At 38.6% G+C, this 22,635-nt stretch overlaps 1 protein-coding gene across 3 annotated transcripts in view; it reads left to right on the plus strand.

Moving 5' to 3' along the window:
• Positions 1-22,635, plus strand: part of Arid5b (AT-rich interaction domain 5B) — a 175,089-nt gene that overhangs the window by 137,035 nt on the left and 15,419 nt on the right. For 2 of the 3 annotated variants that reach the window (XM_003473575.5, XM_005005302.4), the window contains 3 exons: positions 885-1,089; positions 3,229-3,281; positions 12,350-12,447. In XM_003473575.5, the coding sequence (XP_003473623.2) occupies positions 885-1,089; positions 3,229-3,281; positions 12,350-12,447 (356 nt within the window). The remainder of the gene's footprint in view (positions 1-884; positions 1,090-3,228; positions 3,282-12,349; positions 12,448-22,635) is intronic. The other variant, XM_023566736.2, reaches the window with a different exon arrangement.

Raw genomic sequence — 22,635 nt, forward strand, 5'->3', positions numbered from 1 at the left:
CGAGTTCCATATCCGTCTGTAGTGTGGAAGGAAGAACATCTGGACCATTTACCACCATTTATTTCTTAATTTTAGCGCTTTTCACTGAGGCTTCTTGGGTTTTTTTAGCTGACCTGTACTCTTTCTTTTGTGGCAAATGAATGCCTGCTATTATATTCGCAGAGCTAACTGAAAAGCAAGAAGTCCTCATTAAAGGGTGGGATCTTCTGTTTCCTACTGAGCCTGTATCCGAGCCTCACCTTCAGGTGACAGGCAGCTGAGACCTGGCTGATACTCCTGCTCCCAGCATTTGCTGGCATTGATAGGTTTTTCCAAGTTGCTGGCAAAAGTAGCAGCAAGATAGGTTTACTGTGAAGAAATAAACTTGCCATTCATCTTGATGCAAAATTTATAATATGTGACTGTAAAGAAGACAAGGTTTGTTCAGGACATTAACTAATAATGCCTTTAGGAACATAATATTTATAAAGAAGTAGAATGATGTTCCTGCCAATAGATATAAACACTATTTCTGGTTTCATGTCAATATACTCGTAAGGAGTCTAAAGAAACTGGCACAGTTTAGAAAACCGTGGCTCACTGGCCACCTGTTTCTGTCAATAAAGTTTTATTGGAACACAGCCATGCTCATTCACTTACATATTCATATTCTAGAGTCAACTGAGACCATGAATCCTTAGTATATTTACTAGGTGGCTTATGACAGAAATTTGCCATCTTGTGGTCTAGGACAGTTCATATTTAGTGCTGTATCTAAGAAGCTATCTCAGAGCAGGCTTATTACCGGCTCCTCCTTCCTGCTCAGTGGGAAGCATCTCCTCTTTGTCTTTGTAAACTTTCTCAGAGTTTGCCTGATTTAATGTGGTGTATTTTCCATTTTCCAGGTGAAATGTGAGGCCAGATCAGCCTTGGCCAAGCCGAAGAATAACCAGAATAATTGTAAAAAAGTCTCAAATGAAGAAAAACCAAAGTTGGCCATTGGTGAAGAGTGCAGGGCGGATGAGCAGGCCTTCTTGGTGGCACTTTATAAATACATGAAAGAAAGGAAGACGCCCATAGAAAGAATACCCTATTTAGGTTTTAAACAGAGTAAGTATACTTGTTTTCAGTTCTGAAATATTGAAATTGCTCAGATTCTTCAAATTGGGGAAAACATTTCTTTTTTATTTAGGGTTATGTTGAAATTCTAATCTGGGGCTGAAGATGTTCTCTGTTTATACTGAATCTACAAATTGTCTAAGCCAAGAATTTTTTCCCTGCCTCTTTCCGCTACATTATTCCCTTCTGGGACAGTTGCAGTGAGATATTTATAGGCATAAATCCACTGATTAAGAATGGAAATAGACATGTTGAAAGTTTCACATTTTCTGTTTTGTCAATCTTGAGTGTCTGTAACGTTTTTCTTGTGAGATAATAATGTGACGTAGTCTTATCAGGCACAGCTGTTGTCTGTGAAAAGACAGATTTTACAAGAAAGACATTTAAAGGTGGACAAAACAACCACAAAGAGAAAACACATTTCCAAAGCTCCAAATTTGTTAAAAGATAACAAAAAAATCTAGGCAGGTATGGTAGCACAGGCCTGTAATCCCAACATTCCAGTTGATTTAAGACAGAAGAATTGCAAATTCAAACCCCACCTGGTCAGTTTAGCAATTTAGGGAGACCTTGTCTCAAAGTTCAAAAGCTGAGTGGGACTAGGAATATAGATCAATTCTGAGGCCCTGATTCAATTGCCAATGGGAGAAAAAATGAGTGACAGAAAAGGAGAAAAAAAAGAAAGAAAAGAAAAGAAAAATCTGATTTCAGAGGAAAGAAGAAATACATGGATTTGAACAGAGGTCCTAGCGTTTAATAACTTTGAGAAATATATTGAAGTATCATGAAATCTGTAACTGAGCAAAATTTCATATAAAAAAAAAATCACATCTTGCTCCGGTCACAACTGAATATATATTTTGCCTCTGTTTGTCTTTACTGGAACACAGAGCGATGAGCCTCTGGCTTGAAATAGTATTTTCTTCAATCGCATCTTCCTAGATTAAAACCATGTGTCATTTTGATGAAGAATGTCAAACCTGTATGTTTTACATAACAATTTACATACTTAATAGCAATTGGCACTGATTGCAAGAGAACACTTGCAGCCATTATAAACTTATATAACTAGGAATGATTACAATGTTTGTCTGAAAACTGGTTGCTTGAAATAGAAGTAAAATTAATGTACTATGAACAGCTTTGTTGCATTATGCATTGGTTCAGATTAAATCAAGGCCAAGGCAGGGCTCTTGATAGCTTTGAAACAGTGCAAGGTTCAATGAGGCTTTGCAAACATGTTGTATCAAAGAGCCTTTTTTTCCTTTTAATTTTCATTTTATTCATTTCCCTTACCAAGGAATTACTTGAAGTTCAATTTTTCCCCTCTTATAAAGAGAATCAACACAGCAGTCACATTTTGTGGTATTTGATACAAATGAACAAGATTGCTGGCTGCTGGGCAGAGCTGTTTAATGGCATAGGCACGTGTAAACTCTGCAAAAAGAATCTGTTTGAAAAAAATACATTTGCAGTATCACACAGGCAAGTTAGGGGACTAAGTGGTCTCATGATTCCATTCCTCTGTGAATGAACGTCTCCCTTCCGTTTGATCCATGTGTCAGTGCTGCTGTGCTCATGAAATACTTGTTTTCCTTACTTAGCCCAAAGCAGCACCATGGGTTAGCGAAATACAACATGAACCTTTAACGCAATGCTGCCATCAGACAGTCTGTTGTGATTATTATCACATATTAGCATGTCTACTCTTTATTGATCAGGGAGAGATCTTTGGGAGTGTTACATGTTACCACCACAAACAGAACTAACGCCAATTTTGAAATCACCCACATTTTCCCAAGGTAGCTCTAATTTAGCTTCTCTTTCTCTGTTGATGGCAACAAGACTGAAACCATGTGGTCCTTTATCCTGAAAGTAAAACTATCTCTCTAGTTTTGTGACTTGTTTCTTAAGAAATATTTTAAGTTGTAATAATAGATTTTGTTGTTAAATGCCCTTTGGCCAATTGTTTCCTAAGAATTGAGCTCTTTGGGGTAATGTTAGTATTTCTTTCTTTCTTTTTTTTTTTCTCTTTCTCATTAAAAAAAGCAAAACAAAATGTTTTAATTGACATTTCTTGGAACTATGTTAATGCAATGCTTATCTAAATACTTATTGTCCCTCTAACAGTTAACCTTTGGACTATGTTTCAAGCTGCTCAAAAACTGGGAGGATATGAAACAGTAAGTGTTCAAGCAACTTAAATGAAATACTTTTGCAATCTAATTCTCCCCCTCTCTTTGGCCAAAATGGAGAAAATGCGAACGCAAACTGTCATTGACTGCCTTCTCAAATGGCTCTACAATTTTGGGGGTTTATTGGGCCGCTTTTGGAAACAGTCCCAATTAGTTCCAGGTTTGGCAAAATTGTAAACTTGTCGTAAAAACTACAAGTGGAAAACATATGTAACTCTCCCCTGTCAGGGAAATTAGTTGGGTCTGTAATTTTTTCCCATGTTGAGAAAGGGCTATTATTGTACAACAAGCCAAGATTGCATAAAAGAAATTTCCCTTGGCAACATACCTGACATCTGTTCATGTCTAATATGGGAAATGTATTAAAGGCTTTCAAAAGTAATCAGGATTGGCCATTAAGGAATAGAATGCAGCAGAATCTCCTCTCAGTCTGGGGCAAAGAAGCTTTATTAGACAAGGGTCAGTGCTGCATAAACAGGAAGTTATCAAACTTATTCAGAACAAGCTCTGACACTCTTTATCAGCTAATTCTAACTGACAGGAATGGGTTATTTTTAGCCCACAGGAAAATTTGATGGCCATGGATTTTTACAGCATGTATTCTGAACCAATAAACTGAGATTAAGATCTTGAAGTAAGAAAAAAGAGCTGCGTTAAAATAGCACACAGAGATGACATCTGTAATAAAATCAATTGACATAGGAAGATGTCGTCACTGGAAATATTTTTTCCTCCACACAATGATCAGATTAAGTTGTGCAGTTTCTTCTGCAATTGAGTAAGAAATTATTTTTTCTTTCCTTAAGAAGTAATCTGGGATATCTCTGTTCCATAGTTGAATGACAGTAAGAGACAGGAAGTCAAGGAAATAAAATTTATTTTAGCTCAAACACAATAACCAGCATTTCTTGCCAGATAAAGCATATCGTTCCATAAACTAATATAACGGTTTGATGTCAAGGGCTTAGGATGGGAAAAGATGGAAATAATATATGATTCAGATAATCTAGTATTTACTGTAGAAATTTCTGACTAAAATTTCTTTGATGTGACTATATGTACATATAAAATATTAATTTAAGCTATGAACTATATACATGCTTATAAAGAAAAGTAATAATGAAATACATGTAAAATGTATATTTTGTAGAGATGAGTTTAATAGCTGCATTTATCAAGTGCTTTATATAAATACTATAATTTTTCACATGGTTGAATCTGTTGATAGAACCAAGATACGGACTCTGCCATTGTGGCTCATAGTTTTGCAAAATCATGAGCTAATTATAGTCTTTAGCCATGTGAAAAAGACAAAAACAGTTTCATAAACTTGGGAATCAACCTTACAGCTCAGACTTTAAATCTAGCTTTTAATTTTAAGAAAAGAAGTACACATTTTTTATGAGCTATGACTGCAGATGTAATGACTGCAGAATGTTACATGCTATTGTGAAACATCTTTTTAAACTCAGGAACTTCTTGTTACTCACTGATAGGAACAGCGCCAGCAAATTTAACAGAATCAATTTTTCCTGCTTTTGTATCTTCTGTATCTTTATAAAGACATTCTCCCCCATGCAACAGCAAATTGGTGTATACAGAAGAAACTTCTGATAAGTTTCAAAGCATCTGTGGTATCTGATGAAAAAAATAGTATTTGTTCTTTTATTAAATGAATGAATGAGCGAATGACCATACAATCAACAAATCACCTGACAACATAGTGTCTTCTGTGTCACGGCCTGGGTGGCCCACTGTCAGAGAAAAAACATGGAAGCAGTAGTTCTAGCCCTTAGGTTGCATTCAAAAGAGACAGTGAACTATAATTACAAGACAAGATGAAAAAAGATCGGTACCTTCTAGAGAACTTTCCCTTGAGGAGCTAAAGGAAGCCATGAGGGCTCAGATGTCACCTGAGCAGATCTGGGGAGAATAGCGGGGATTTACACATGAATGATCATGCCCTTCCAGAGAAAATCAGTCAAGCGCAGGGTGTATTTGCCAAATAAAATAGGAGCAAAGAGAGTTCAAGTAACTTACGTAGGTAGCTGAGGTGGCTGGGACAAGTGATCAGGAAGGGAATTCTGCATAGAGAAGGGTGCAAAGAAGATAGACTCAGTGAGGAGAACCCCAAAATGCTACACCCTAGAATTATATTGTAGGCTACAGGAAGCAGGCTGCACAGCAGGTTGTCCACTGCCATCGTTGGTGACAGAAGTCACTCTTTTTTTTCTTCTGGTCTGTGCTTGGAGGTACCTTCCCAAAGGAAAAGTTATGCTGCTTTTAAGAAGAGAAGGGGAAGGGCAGAGAATTCTTCTTGTATCAGTTAATTTTCAGTTGCCTTCAGGACACGTGATCCTTATGGTAGAGTAGCATATTTTGCCAGGAGCCTATCCTGATCCTTTTACTGGGGTAGAGAGGTATGGAAGACCAGACTGGTATCTGCCTATTATCTGGTTAGGAACAGAATTTTAAAAGAAATTTTTCTCTTCTTTTCTCCTTTCCTTTCTTCCTTCCTATTCTTCCTTTCTACTGCCTGCTTCAGGTTGGCCATGTAGATACACAGATTTGCCACTATCATTCTGTGTCCAAGGTTTTGGACCTCTGAAGTATGAATACACTTTTCCTTTGGCGTGTTTTGACTAGTAAAACTTTGAGATGGCCAATGAAGATTCAGTTTTGAAGTCAGTTCAGGAAATGTACCATGATGCCCAGAGTCTGAGAACTTCTGAGGTTGTTATCAATCACAGAGTTACTAAAAGACACTTATCTCTGAGATTATTATCTAGTATCAGAAACAAGTGCAGGCTTATATCATTTAGATCTCAAAGAGAGAGAGTCATCTAGAACACTGGCTCCCAATGGCTTCTCAAGAAATGGAGCTCTGGTTTTTGGTGGGGAACTTTGGGGTATACATAGTTATCTGAGGCCTATACACCAAGGAATAAACTCTCAGTGGGCCTGCATCTGAGAACCAAAGGATTTTTTTGTTTACTGATGTTTTGGTGATGTTAATTCAAAGCTATTGGCAACTATGGTTATTATTAATAGTCCTATTGTTTTCCGTGGCACCTTATTTCAAAATGAGACCTCCATCTAAGATAAGTATCAAAGATTAGAAGTTTGCTTCATGAAGCCACTGTTATTTACATGCTAGAATATTAACATTTCCTAGTCTCAAGAGCAACACAAAATTTCTGGGTGTTTTTCTATTCTTTAAAGGGGTAGTGTAAGTTGAGACTCAGCTATTTTCATTTTGAATGAGGGAAAGTGCTGCATTCTTGCATATTTATTTTTTTTGAATTGGTCTCTGTGCAAAAAAAGTCTTGCTCTGTGTCAGTTCATAATACCATTTTACAAATGAGGAAACAGGTTAATGAAGATGAAATGAATTCCAAAGGACCACCATTCTTGAAATTCTCACTTCCTGATAATTTTCTATGCACTTCTATCAATTTCTGTAGCATCACTGAGAGGAAAGGAATTCATAAATGATCATTTCATCACCTTTCAATCCCCACAATTTCATATGTATCTAGCATGTTTTCCACTTGGGGGTGATGTTTTGGAAAAAGGATCTAATAACTTGATTTCGTTAATAGTATCTCTCAGTCCATTCTTTGTACATAGCATGAGCTTTACCAGATGTTTTAGTCATTTGCAGAGACAGTATCTGATTCTTGAGAAAATATGTGAATTTCGGAGATGAATCAAGAAATGTGGATAATGTAAATACTCAGTAACAGTCACAAACTGCAAGTAGAACATCTGTAGATGTACTGCTTTTGCTGCTAACTTGCCATTGGATAAAGACATCTCTCTGGCATTCTTTCTGGTTATGAAAAGAGGCCATCTTAATTGGCTTGTTTTTGTTTGTGGTTATAAACTATTCCAAACCTTCTGTTTTGAATTGTGGATTATGGATTATTTCATTTGATTCCTTCATAACCCTCAAATTGAATTTTAAAAAAAGAAGAGCAGAAATTTTAAGTCTTTACAGCATATGTGTAATGACTATACGTTTTGTCTCAGCCATTTCTGCTTTTGCTGAAAACATAAACTATCTCTTCGCTTTTAGATCACAATATATTGACCACAAATACAGATTTGATTTCTTAAAAAGCAGTAGTCTGACATTTTGATTGGTTAGCACTGAAGACTCTTCCTCTGCAGTCATCTACTCAACTTTTCCTTACAAACATATTAGAATATAGATCATCTGGAACCAAACAGGATAAGGGTTTTCTGGAAGCTAAACTGGCCTTATCTGCAGTATCTTGGGTACCAGCCGATGTTAGATGAAAGGTTGGTGTGTTACTACGATGCTGCATGTAGAGAGTGCTTTACTAAGGTGATTTCTATTTGTCTAACCATTTGGGGGCAAGCCATGTGAAATATTTGGAGAGAAGGTGGAGGAGGGAAATGAATGTTGAATAAACCTGATCCTAGAGGCAAAGGATGACACACAATCAGTTCCTTGTAGAGTAGTGGTTAGCAGCCTCTTTTCTTCCCGCTTGTTGAGACAGGACCATGATTTTTAATCTGGAAGAAGTCACTTGTGTTCTTGCTGGAAGGATTAGGATTTGACATCAAATTCTGGTTTTGACATCATTTTCAAGACATCCTCTGAATCAATCCTAGTTTTCTGGACAGACAAAACCTCTGGCTTAATTCAAAATTCTCGAGGCCAAAGATGATGTCATGTGGTTTTGAAAGGCTCCAGTTCCTGGAGTACTACCAGGAAAAAAAAGTCATCTTCCTTGAATTCAGTCCGCCTTCAAGGTGTCCTGAGAAAGCTGTTTCTCAGAGCAGCCCTAGCAACGCTGTGCACAGGCAAATGCTTCTCTGGACTTTGTATTTCCTGCACATTCTTTAGCCATTGGAAGAACTTGGGTCCACAAAGATTTCTGACTGCAGGCCACCTCAAAGGGAGTAAAATCAGTGCTTTTAGAGTCTTGGGTTACAGTAGTGGTTTTCTAAGGTTTTTTTGTTTGGTTTGGTTTGGTTTTGGTTTTTGGTTTTTTTGTTTGTTTGTTTTTGTGACAAGATATTTTCATCAAATAAAATTGTGGAAGGGAAAGATTCCTTTCCCACTCAATGGACAGGATTGGCAACATAGAGAGTTAATTTCAGGACACCTTTAAAACATCACCTGTGTTCTGAATAGCAGTTTGATAACCACTATTTAGAACAGTTCATAAATTTATGAACAGTGAAAACTTTATGAACACAATAGGCATGGAGTGGTTTTGAGAATTGCTTAGATCTTATACCAGGGGAAAAGTAATTTTCAAATGTCTTTTAAGTAGGACTAAGAGTCAGATACAGTTTGGTTTGTTTTACTTGGGTGTGGTCTGCTCAGTTTTGCTTCCTGTGCTGTCTGTTGTATGGAGTTACATTACTATTGAATTATGAACCATTAAATCAGTAGCATCCCTTTCTTTCCATGATATCTCCCTGCCCTCTACCTTCCATCCAACCTTCTCTCCAGCTCCATACCTCTCTGCACCCGGCCCAGTGCCTTAAAATGGCAAACAGTGGTAGATAGTGCTGTTATGAACCCTTCTTATCTAGATGAAGACCTTGAAGGAGAAATGGGGGAAGCACAATCCAAGAAACATAACTGCTAAATGAATTTTCCTGTTTTCTTCCAGCAACTAAAAGGGTGTAACAAGGAGGCCTGGGGCTTAGTGACAGAGCTGGTCAAATGAGACCCTTTGTTAGGCCATATTCCCCAACTAGTTGGGGTTGGAGGAAAGGTAGCGAGAGGCAGACATTGGATTTGCCCTAGATGGGTTTTAAAGCTAGCGTGCCTCAGAGAGGACACTGGACAACAAGGTAAAACCTCCAGCAAATATATAGTAGGACAGGGCTAAAACATATTAGTGTAGACGGCAAATTCACACAAGGTGCAGGAGAGAGTCTCATGCCCATTCTGCTCTTTTATTGGGCTGTAAGACTCAAGGTGGGTTTCAACAATGGGAAGATGTGGACATCTCTTGCTTTTTTTAGAGCCCATGATCACTTTTTGAATTGAAAATATCAGGAGAACCAAAAAATAGCCATATGCTCAGAAGAACTGCGTACTTAAAAGCATTTAGCAGTGTGAATGAGCACATTTTATGTTTTCCTCGTAAGAGGAGAGTGTCTGAAAATGCCCTGATTCATGCAGGGCCTGAGTCATGCAGGGCAAACTCAGGGAGCACAGAATCCACTTTCAATAAGGCCGATACCTGTCTTCACTCTAAGTGAATTCTCAGCAGTCAAAACTGTGTGTGCAAACACTAGGACTACTAGCTAGAACTTGTGTCAGGTTGATTTGTTCCCTTTTGATAATGCATTATTTATTCTTAAAGTGAGCTTGTCATTTCTGTGATAGTTAATATTTTTTGGGCATTCCCTTGCCTATATGATAGGTTGTAGGAGTGAAGAAGGTCAGTTTTCACACTTCAGTGTTCTTAGGCTAGGGATTTAGCTCAGTGGGTCAAGCACTTACCTGGTAAGTGTAAGGTCATGAGTTTGATCCCTGGTACAAAAAATAAATTTGTCTTCTTGTTCATCACCCTTTACATAGTCTGTGCTGTTTCATTTGAATTATCTGTTCATGTGTTTATTTTTGATGTCCTCATTAGAATGTACTCATCCTGTAGGTTGGGTCTGTTGTTCATTGTTGCTTTTCAGATGTTGGCACAATATCTAACAAATGGGAGATTTTTAAAATCAATTTTTGGTGAGTGAATGAATGAATGAATGAGCAATTGGATGGATTTTGATATAATTGAGACTTATAAAGGCCTCTCTGTTCTAACTAGAGACATAAGTGTTCAGGTAGAGAAACCACAGTTCTATCTCATACTTTAAGAGAGTAAAATTTCAGAGCACCATTAACTCAGTCCACCTTCTTTGATTCTTGCTGACCCCTTGGCTAAATTTCCTCATGGGGAAGACCCAAAACTGAAGGTTGAGAATTCAAAGCAAAATCTGTGATGTCCAAGGCATCTGCCTCATGAAGGAAAAGGCCTTCTATGTTATCATCTTGCTACAAATATAAGCTATTCATCAGGTCATTCTGATATAGCAGCTACTTTGACTCAGGAGAAAGAAACTTACTTTTGGTACTATTAGACAGTTATATGGGTTTTGCCATCCAGTTCTATGTATCCTGGGGTAAATTATGCACCATCTCTGAGTCTCACTTCCTTTTACTGTGGATGACAGCAAATAATATGCCTCACAGGGTATAGGAAGATTAAATAATAGGAAGTGAAGTTTCTTTATAAGATGTGAAACATAGTATACATAAGATACAGAGGGACAAGAATGCCTGTTTCTTCTGAAGTGACTTTGGGGACATACTTTGGCTGTTTTGTGCCCTTCCACGATCCCGGGAACCCTCAGACCTCATGCGAGTGAGGGAAACATGGAGGTGTGTGTCAAGGTTGCCTTAGTGTCCTGAGGAGCAGCGTGGGCAGGTGTGAAGGACCATGTTCCATTTTCCCTGATAAATGACCACAGAATAGATAAACCAGATACACTTAAATATTGGAGATTGCTTGCAATCAAATGTGTAATGATTATCAAAATACATATTTTGAGTGTTTTGAAAGTGGTTTGAAACCAGTTATTAGAATCTGGTCCAAGCTATAATTATGGAGGGCTTGATTTTCAGTTACCCTGGCTAGTAGATTCAAGAGGTGGTCCTGTCTAATAAGAACTATCGAAATCAGTTGGTTCAAGAATGCTCTTTGGAAAATGGAGCAGTGTAAAACTAACAGTGTCTGGAAGTCCTACTTGGGCCTGTAGAGAATGCTTTATGGAAATGAAGGGTTCTTTTTATCTGAAATGAAGAAGGTACCATTTATCCTATTATGGGTAATTTCACCACTCTTCTCTTTCTCCTTATATTACCGTTACAGAGCCGGTGGCAAGTTAAGATTTTATTTTCCCCATATTCCTATTGGTACCTTTAGCACCTTGGTGAACTTGACCAGCAGCTCTGTGGTTAGTTTTCAGAAGTCTCCTGCCCGATTGTATTAAGTACCACCTTTGCCACACCCTGTTCCCTGTGCATTCCAGTAACAGGTTTTTCCTGTAACTCCAGTGAGAAGGACCTCAAACTTGTTGTCTTAGCATCAAGGAAACATTAGACATGCAGATGCAGTACATGACATGGCTTCCTGAAAATTATCATTTGCCAGATATTGCGTCTGTTATTTTGTAAAATCCTAATTTATGTGCAAAAATAAAATTAAAGAAAACAAATCAAAACCATAGTGTGCAGTTCAGTATATTGCAAGCTGTTTGTTTTTATTGCTCAACTCACTAATATACATAGTGAGCATTTTAACTTTGGAATATGTTGGTTTTCATGGGATTTGATCAATGTCCCATTTTCCTGACCTAAGTGAATAAAAATAAACAGCTTGTGACACACACAATTTCAGAGTTTGACTTTGTTTTGGTGGTTAGAGCTGATAAAAAAAAAAATCCTGAGACAACTATAAATTCCTGAAGCAGTTTGATCATTTTCATGAATCGTGTAGTAGTTTTACTCATTTTTAAAAGTAGATGGCACATCACGTGATTCAAAAACAGAAGATACAAAAGCATGTTTGGTGAAAAGTCCTTTTTTGACCTATATGTCTATTTATCCACTTCCACCAGCCTCAGACAACCAATATTAATTTTGATTCAGTGAATCAAAATATAGTTTAGCTGAAACAAGATTTTATGTTGATTCTTTATCACATGGCATAAAGAAATAGGATATGAGTTTGGGACCATGGGGCAAATAGCTGCATGAATAGCCAGGGAGATGCAATAGATAAAAATACAGAAAGGATGACAAAATATAGAGCCAAAAGTTGAATTCCATTTTTATTGTAAAATAAGATCTCACTATAAAACCATAAGGCTCCCCATATACTCATTTGGACCTCTGTGTTTCTGGGTTTCCAGAACAGACTGTTCTCATCTGACTGTTGAATATGTATTGAAGCCTGGCACTGTGAATCTCTTATGATGCTAGATTGAATTTCTCACTGCCATTTTTTCAGATAACAGCCCGCCGCCAATGGAAACATATTTATGATGAATTAGGTGGCAATCCAGGGAGCACCAGCGCCGCCACTTGTACCCGCAGACATTACGAAAGGTAAGAAACTATTTCTTGGAAAGTCTTTGATTAATTAAATGTGTGTTTCTGAAAAGAAGCTTATGATCAAAGATAAGACAAAGAAAATCTAAAGAGCCTTTCAGTAAACAAACTATCTCTCTGGTATTTTATTTTGTGTATCACTGTGATGTTTAGAGAAAATGACTTTATATGGGTAATGTAGCAAAAATTGGATTGTTTCTAAAATTTGGTTTCATCTTGTGACCACCTGTTTGACAATCTCACCCTGCCTCCACCCACCCCCACACCACTTTGCACAGCATAGATTACTCAGGATGTTCTCCCTAGGTTAATTTACTGTAAGATCTTTCAGCTTCTGAAAAGCAAACATCTGCAGTTACTACGAGGTTGGCATGTAACTAGTTAGCATTGTTATGGTAACAGCACTGGCCACAGATAGGACCTGTTTTTTCCCATCTTGGTATAGTTTTCTCCTACAGCTATGCCTTTGACCCAAGAAATCTTCTTGCCCAGCTGTGTGGCTTAGTTTTCTAACCAAGCCTGCTTATTTCAGAAAGGTAAGGATAATGCAACCCAGAAGGAACTACAAAAGTAGTTTCCTATGAAGTTTCTATCCACAGGAGTCTTTCCCCCGTGCACTAGGACAATATTATCAACACCATGGAAGATCGGCTAAGGAATCCATGTACTATCCCTGCTTCAAGCCCACGCTTAATTTAGGTTGTGTCAACTTCTGCACAACTGGCACTTTCCTATTCTAATAGATGGACTTGGCACCCTGGTTTCAAATTCAGAATTAGGGAGAACTGCTAAGCAGGGTGGGGGAAATGTGTTTTAACAGTAGCCATGTATAGAATCAAGTCAGCACACAGTTAGCTGAACAAACAGACCGGTGCCCTTGCTACAAAGTTTATCGGCTACTTTTCTTATCACCAGTTACCATTTCAACCTCGGTATAGCTGAATTATACACACCTGTGAGTAACCTAAGTGCACTCGAAGGTAACATCATTTGACACACCAGTGCGTAGTCATAGGCCCCTCAAATGCAGTATCTTTTTACCCCTGCTGAATGTAACCCAAGTCCTCTTTTAGTATGGCCATTCAACAAAAGGTAGACTGCTTTTGTAAAGTAAATTGAGTTGGACTTAGTACCTCGTGAAAGCTCCCATAAAGCATTCCCAAGGGATTGCTTTGGCAGTGTTACGATCCAGAAGAATTTATCGTTTTAAATGATAGTAGATGTTCAACTTATTGCTGTTTATAGCATTGTTTTTCAGCACCATGCATAAATTCCTTAAATGTAAACACTGCAACATTTATCTCAGTATTTAATATAAAAGCCCACACATTTTCACTGTACATAAAAGATAGTCTAGTGATGTCCTAGTACAATAGCTTCTCAGGTGAGTGTTCTATAAATGTCTATACTTGTTTTTGACTTCTGAGTAAAATCTTTGGTCAGGACAGTTTCATTAGAAACACTCTCTGCTTTCAAATAGCTTCAATTCTGAGAATGAACTCACTTTCCTCTATATGCAAACCTCCCCATTATCTAAACCATCGAACAAGGGACCAGATAGCAAATAAAATTTTAAAAAGAAGTATATCTTAACCATGAAGTAGCTCACCTTGTTGAAGGATAAATACCTTAATCAAACAAATTACAAATCACCACGTGGTCAAAAAGTAAGTTGGTAAGTTTTGAGGTGGAGAGTACTGATTTTAATAGTGTGTGTTTGTGTGTGTGTACACAAGCATTTAATTTCCTTTAGAAGTTATGTAAATAAAAATGGCCTCAGTTTTCAGTGAAACGCCAACGCATATTCTTTTGAAGATGATATACTTTATTTCATGATTTACCTCTTCCTGGAGTAGCAGATTCCCCAACACCTTCAATCAGTCAAATTGGAAAATTCTGATAGACACACCACAAACTTTAGAAGCTATATTAAGTTTTTAAAAGTTATCTTCCTTATCCTTGGGATTGGCCTAGATATTTCATAAATGTCTCATCATATTACATGCTTCAAAGAACTATGTTGTTTTTCCACATCCACATATGTTTGATCAGTGTAAATCAGTCAGCATATAGGAAAATGAAGTCAGCAAAGAGAACTTGCTGTAGGAATTGCCTACCTACATGTTAGTACAATGCACCAAGTAGCTCAGAGCCGGTTCCCTAAGATTGAGAATAGAGAGAAGGTTGTAGTATCACCACCCAGAAATGTGACAAGTATGCCCACAGCGCTGGCATCCCTTGGAGACCCACTCACCCAGCCCTACTGCTTCAGGAGCTCTGAAAGGAGTTTAGAGACCTGGGTTCCATTGAGGAAGAAGAGCTGCTTGCTGGCTGCTCCTGAATCTCAAAAAGCATGCATTGAAATGGTTCTGAGATAAAAGATACTAAAGCCTGAGCCAACTGTTGTGCCAGGTTACTGTTGGGTTGATATTACTATGAACAGCAAGGAAGACAGAAAGAAAATGGTCCCTTCACCTTTCCCTGACTGCCAGAGCACCGTATTTGCAGAACCCCAACAGAATGCTGACAAAAGCAGCGTGTCATTTATGAGTCCCTCTCCCAGCATCACCAAGCAGAGTAGGAAAGAGTAGATTTGGAGTTGAGAGACAGCATTCTCATGCTGTGTGGGAACCCCAACACAGAGAGCCCTTCATGTATGGCTGACTGGCAGTGACGATGCAGAACCTACAGCCCAGCAGACCAGAATGTAGAGCTTCCAGCGGGATTAGCAAGCCTTTAGCATTTCCTTGGCATTTCCTTTTGTTCCCTGGACCACAGTGATCTTGTTATTTAACACAGATGATGCTGTAAATAATTAGTTATTAGTAATAGCTGCCTACTAAAATTTGAAGATCATTGATTTAATTTTTAAAATCAGACTGTACTTAAAATAATTCCACTTTTAATCCTTTGAACCAATCATGACCTTTAAAAATTCACCCATAACTTCCGTGTTGGGATGAAGAGGGGAGGCTGGGAATTGCTGTCCTGGACAATTCCTTTTTAATTTCAGAGAAAAGTAGATCAGACACTCTATCTGTACAGAGACTTTGAGCAAAGAAGAATCTAAACTCTTCAACAAAACTTTGTGATCATGATATATTTCATTTATTCATTCTTGCTAGTCTCAGGGTCCAGGGACACAGGTAAAGCGGAACTGTCTAGATTGATGAAGGACTACAATTTTTTTTTTTTTGTCTTTTTCATTTTTATCGGTACCAGGGATCGAACTCACGACTGCCTGCTAGCAAGGCAGGCGCTTATACCACTGAGCTAAATCCCCAGCCCCAAGGACTACAATTTTTAAAAAGGCCCAAGGAGTTGAGAAGGATCAGGATTTTGTAGCCCAACATCTAGTCTAGAAATATTTCAGTCCTTCTAAAATTAGATTAGAGTGATAGGAGTCCCTACTTGGCTTCTGATTTCTTATTCTTTTCATTCTATTGTAGAGGCTTGCTCTTTTCCTAACTCCCTCCTTCCAGCTTTGCTTTCCTAGAAAATGAAAAAAGAAATGAGCGATCTACTGTACATTATCTAACTGATGTATTTTTCATGTAGTGTGGTTCATGATTCCAGTAAATGTTTTCATTTACTACAAGAAAAAAGTCACCAGTTCCTCAGTAAATGTTACTTGTATATTAGTTGGGTACTTTTGGTTTATTAATGAGTGTAATAATGAAAGTGTGGGCTGTTGAAAAGAATCAATGGGTGTTTTATTTAAGGCATAGCAGAAATGGTACAATGCCTGTGAATGCATCATTGTCGCTGAAGGCCCGACTCGTCCAAACTTGCCTCTGATTGGTTTAAATCAAATAGGTCCAAGCACTTCATAAAAATGTCTTTGTCAGCCTCGTTTTGCTCCCAAACCTATTCATCTCTGTCAGTTTTTAATATTAGTACCAGGCTCCTGGCCATAGTCCATTAGTACTGTACTTAATTGCTCATGTTACAGATGATTACCAATATAAAAAGCATTAATGTTTTCCCTTTGCAAGGCTGTTGCTATGTAGATATCTCCAACTCAGCAAAGCTTATGAAATGTGGTTGTTCTGGACATTTCTTGCTCAGGATTTATAGATAAAGTTATTACAGATTATAATGCAAATAAAAATGTCCACATCTTCCTGGGTATTGGACTCTTGTAAGTGGAACATTTTCTTTCTTGTCCAACTGGTAAGAGTCTCTGAATCTCTTTCTTTTATCTGTAAAGGAGCAAAAAGAAAAATGGCTACTTCTATGGAATTCTTCTTAACTTGATTTTCTGGAATAGTAATTCACTTTAGAGGCTTTGTTTTCACATGCAGATTTCTTTTCTGTCTTTTCTATTTTTTTTAAGTTTTTGAAGCACAAGCAGGGGGAAAAATCTTTATGCAGAATACCAGATTACTGGTTTTAATTTTCCTGAATAAATTACATGGTCTGTTTCTGTGGAGCACATGAAGTTGTTATTAGGGATTTTTTAAAAGAGCATTAAGGCAAAAAGTACTTGTGATGTGCTTTTCTGAGTATTTAAGAAATCAAAATCATAAACAAATGTATTTGTTTGAGAGGGAAATGAGCAATTATGCTTCATCTTCTTGCATACGTAATGCCCAATTTCAGATTCTAACCTTCTGCTTTTCCTGTGAGCCTTCCTTGGACCCGACTGTCATGCTGTGTCTGAGGCAGCTTCCTTCACATGACTTGGAGTGAGCCCTACCCAGGCCAGACTCAGCTGAGCAGAAACCAAGTGACAAACAGCTGGAAGGCCTGCTGTTTTTGCTGAGGTAGTAGATGAGTAGGGAGGCTTTACATTGAGTAAGGTAAGCATGTGCTTTAAAATAAAGACCGAAAATCCATCAGGTTATAAGAAACTCAGCTAATTATACCATGGAATGAGGCCAAGGAATAGTTGAGATGACTTATGACACTGTTCATGTCTGGGACACAATTCCATGTATTCTTGCTGATTTTGACACCCTTGAAGTTAATACACAGTTGAGCAAGTCACAGTCAGCGTCTCAGGCTTTTATATTTGAGAGGTCCCTTAGTACCCTCTTAGACAGGTGCAACTCAGATGAGGTTTTCTGACCTGTATGTGAACTGTTTGTGACTAGTCCATAAGGGGCAAATAACTACAGCCACTGTGAATAAGCTCTGATATAATACTTACATTGAAATTTTCAAGAATAATTTTACATTCATGGAATCTAATAAAAAGTTGGGGCTTGGATTTTTCTTTTTAAATTTAGTAACTGCCTTTTGTGGTATTGTATAAAAGTATCAGCCTGCAACAGATCAGAAATTTAGGAAATCAGTCATTCATCCAGGTCATTAGAGAAGCAGTGCTCCACACCATGACCCAAACCCAAATGTTCATAGGGGCAGGTGACACAGGTGGGTGCATGAGGCATGATGGGAGAATGGAAAACTAGTTCACATAGCTCAGGGCTGTAGAGGGCCAGAGGGATCAGCTAATATAATTTCTGCAGTCAGAGGTGGTGTCTGTGCTCCTGAACTTTTCATAGTCTCATAATCATTTTTGTGTAAAATCATGTTACTTTCCAAATATTAGCTCCAATAATTTAAAAAATATTTTGCATTAGCTAAATCAGCCATGCCCATGGGCAAAATACAGCCTGCTGGGTGCCCTGTTCCCTGAGAACTGAACCATGCTAGATGGTGGACCATGTAATTTCTGCTTAAACAGCTACAGTGGGGGAGCTTGGAGGAGGTGCCACTGTTGAAGGAGGTCTTTCTCTAAACACTTGCACATGCTGAGCAAAACACCTACCGTGGCTTCCCGTTGACCCCACTTGCCTTTTGGAGGCCAAAGCATTGTGTGTGATGGGCTTTCAGATGATTGGCAAAGCTCCTCTCCCACTCCAAGTCTTCCTATTCTATGCAGTGGAGACTCAGATCACAATTTATGGACTTTCTCCAGCTTGGCTTGCTCTCATGTAGACGTCTCCAATTCATGGCCCTCCCAGAAAACAATACCCAAAAGCTACTCCAGATGTGGCAGAGTACTTTGGGGATGGGGACACTATTGCTCTATCAACGCAATCTAGGACTGCTTTTGAAGTCACTTAAGGAGCCTTTTCCCAGTGGCCTGTTCCTTTTTCTTGAGTAGTGTAGATTTGCCACTCAGTGAGCTGCCTTTTTAAAATTGCTACTGTCCTCAAGAGCAATTTTATCTGCCAAGTACACAGCATTCTCGGTGATAATGAGAAAGTATGAACCAGAGTTAAGAAAAGGATTGCAAGCAATGAGGAGGTACTCAGGCCTCTATACAAGCCTGGTAGAAATTGCTAAGGGAACGTGACGCAGCTTGCCATGAGCCCAAGCTCAGCCTTTGGAACTTCCCCCTATGGCACCTCCATGTGGCCACATCCAGCTCATGGGACTCGGAAAATGCTGAGACTCCTGGTTTATCTAATTTTTCACAAGACGTCACTCATAAGCCATGCATATGTGGAAAAGACTTAAATACTTAAGACTATAAAAACAGATACATGATAGATAGAAATAACAAGCTCAAAAGGGATCAAAGAAGAAAGAGAGATTTTCCATCTGAAATAAGAAAAGTCTTCCTGGAGAATCTAGAATTTGAACTGATTCATAAAGAGCCAGGATTAGAACTCAAAGTGGAGCATCCTGTATTGCCTAAAATAATTAGGTAGTAAAATTCAAGAACAAAAAAGAATCTGTTTCTAAGGGCAAGGACCACGTGATAATTGTCTTCTGGAAGCTTCTCCAGTGCAGTGTCATGAACATTAGGAAGTAAAGGTTGAATGAAGCCTTAAATTAAATTAAATCCACACAGAAAGGGTAGCACTCGCTAGAAATGTAAAGAAGTGGGATGAGGTATTAGAAAGGGCTATCAGGAAAATACAAAGGCTGGATTTCCAAATTGTACATACCAAAGACAAGTATTGTAGCTTGTCTTTTTGGGGTCCAATACCTTGCTTGTCTTAAGGTCCAAAGGGGACATAATGCCCATCCTCACCAGGGTGACACTGGCCAATCTAAGTGCTTCTCAAATACTGTCTTGTTAAGGGCAGGCCTAAGCAGTGCCCATTCTCTTGCTCCTCCCTCTGCAGTCCACCACCAGGCACTATCTCCTTCTATCTGAACCTGCAGAAGCCCAGTTAGCCCTGATTGTGTCTGCAAATTAGACACAAGTTGTTCAGAGTTAGGCAGACTGAAGCTGTACATGTGATCTTTGTTTCTCCTTCCCAAGCTGGCTGTCTTTAGGGACCTGAATTGGGTCAGGGTAAGCACCCTACACCCTGGAATAGCTTCTTCTTATCATCTGTAAAGAATGTCTTCCCAAAAGACAGTCAAGTAATTTCATACATAAAAGCCTCACAGTCCATGTCACTCAGCGTGCCTAAAATGCTCTGATAACTTTCCAATGCCTGGATATTTCAAGAAACTTTCAAAAAAGGAAAACAAAACCCTAGCCAGGCCCTGGAGTGGAAAAACTGGTTTCTGTTTTTTTAAAAAATAAACAACAGCCTTTGAAAAATCTCTATTTAAAAATTCTTAAATTTTCTTCTAAATGCAAGTGGTAATTAATAGAAGTCGGAGTTTACATTGTTGAGTGTAAAAACACCCTCAGGCACAAACTAATCAAGTGTGTATGTCATGCTGTAAACTACAGCAAGTTCTTTGTTTGACCCAAAAAGAAAAAAGGAAAAAAAAAAAAAAAAAAAAGCTTGCCAAACAGCAGTTTTTCTTTGTCAGGCTCTTTATTGTCTCATTTTTATTTTTACCTTACACCACCCCCCCCTTGACCCTAACTCTAGTGTTTAAGAAACTTTACAGGTCCCATGTTTTATTGATAGTTTTCATCAAGCATGAATTTAAATTTGATAATAGATTAGGTGTCTTAGCCCCTTTTCTTTTTGATAAATAACAAGAGGTTTCTACTTATGATTTTGTGTCCTCGGGGCTTTATCATTAAGATTAAATAACTGTACTCTCAAGCATGCTGCTGCACAAACATCTTTTCAATTATGTGAGTAACAGATGCCTTCACAAAGGAACTATTGAAAATTCAGAAAGCATGTTTCCAAAAAAGAAAGGGAGGAAAAAAAAGTATCAGATGACAGAAGAATGTAATTGTTTACCATTAAAATATATCTTTAACTCATCCACTGAAAGCCTCTTGGAACATTTTGTTTTTGTTCAAGTTATTGCAAAGTTTGGCACAAACCTTAAGTGTTGTGGGGAGTTGGAGAACAATTTCAGAAGCTCTGGAACTAGTGGTTTGTAACATGCAAGGACTGCAGTGTAATAGTTTTTTGCCTATCTTTGCATATAGACACAGCCCGCTTTCATTTGTGAGGTGCAGTATTCCACAAAGGGTCAACTATCATTGTTTGTTTATTATTCTTGAAATTATTCTTCCATCCGCCCTTGAAATAGATCCATGAGGCTCCGTGCTGAGTTAGTCACTGTTTTCTCATTAAGAAGAGTAATTGCTGCCATCTTTGCTGGCTGGCATCACGGAGTTAGGTGCCATTTGTGGCTCCTGTTCTCTGTTGTGAGCACGTATTTTAATCTCTAAGGCATAAAGTCAGCCTCCTTAAACCTAGTCCAACTTTCCTCAGTGCGGTCTTCATTTGAAAGTCATGAGTATAACATCAACCTGGGCACCCTTAGAAATGCCAAAGAGGCATCATCCGTCAATTTCTAGCCCTCAGAGAACGCCATGAGGGATGTCATGGGAAACTCAGACTTGTAAGATTAAGTCCTAGAGATCTGATTCTTGAGTTTCTCTTACTATTCAGCATTAAGTTGGGACTGATCCAACTAAGTCACCACCTCTTGAAGAGTTGTACCATGGTTACCGTGGCTAAGTGTAGTGTGACCTTTGCTGAAGCCATAGAGCCTTGATGTAATATGTTGACCCTTTGTGGAATAGCCGTAGAGGTATTTTGTAGATGTGTTACCTCCAAGAAAAGACTACGCACCCAAATTTCTCTAGGCAATTTCCCAAGGGCTTGGGATTTACTTAGCCTGCTCTAGAGTGGTCACGCAGTATATCCCCTGCATTAATACTTCCCAGATAGTAAATGCACAAAGTAAAAAGACTACCAAGATGAGCTGAAGGCAGCGTGGGCTAGCAAAGGCAGATCTGCACTAGAACTCAACCTTGGGAACTTAATATCTGAGTAGCATTGTCTAATGACTTAGTCATTTAGTTCTGAACCTGTTTTGTCATTCACAAGGTAAAATAATACACCCGTGGCAATCTTTTTATGTGAAAGTTGAGGCTAAAACATGCAGTTTCCAGTGTTACTGGAGCTTTCTGTATTGTGGCTGTTCTTAGTATAATAAAGCCTAAGCAGAGGATAAGAATGACTGAAGTTTCTTTCCATGACCCCACCTTCCCCCACCCATTCCCTCAGAATCCATGTCATTCGAGTCACACATCCCTGCGGGTCCCAGCACTATCCTCTGCTCTTCCTTCTCTTGGGTAAGAGTGACGTCCACTCTAAGACCATGGAGAAAGCTATTAAATTAGCAGCAGGCCTACAAAAAATGTACCACGGTACATCTTGGTAGTTATATAACTTTGTACATTTAATATCTGGGAAGTATTAATGCAGGGGAGATACTGTGTGACCACTTTAGACCAGGCTGAGTGAATTCCAAGCCCTTGGGAAATTGCCTAGAGACATTTGAGTGTGTAGTCTTTTTTTTCTTGGAGGTAACACATCTACAGAATGCCTTTATGGCTATTCCACAAAGGGTCAACATATTACATCAAGGCTCTATGGCTTCAGCAAAGGTCACCACGTCCAGACAAAAATGGAGGGCATTAAAGCCTTTTGAAAGAGTTCTTGTTCAACTTCTGCTGCACTTAGAGTAGGTAGTGAAGCCCATGATGAGTACATCATTTTCCCAGGGAAGAAAGCTTTTTGGATCATTGTCCATGTTTTGTTCTTGACCCTAATGGACCTTTTTGATATGCCAGCATGGGATAAAAATGATGGCACATATGCTTGTTTCCTTTTTAAGGAGCACAGCACAGTTTACCCTCGGTAGGTCTCGGCAAGCTTAGTCTTTCCCTCAGAATCCACGCTGCTCTCACTGGCTACTTTCTTGGCTCAGGTGCGTCCTACCACAGGCCCATGTGTTATGTCCTGTACCTCAGCAGTGCTCCTCTCTCCATGCTTTGATCCTCAAAGCTTC

The sequence above is a fragment of the Cavia porcellus genome, unplaced genomic scaffold (genome assembly GCF_034190915.1).
Source record: "Cavia porcellus strain 051 isolate PalLab524CR breed Dunkin Hartley unplaced genomic scaffold, mCavPor4.1 scaffold_28, whole genome shotgun sequence".
In the NCBI taxonomy this organism is placed as follows: Eukaryota; Metazoa; Chordata; class Mammalia; order Rodentia; family Caviidae; genus Cavia; species Cavia porcellus.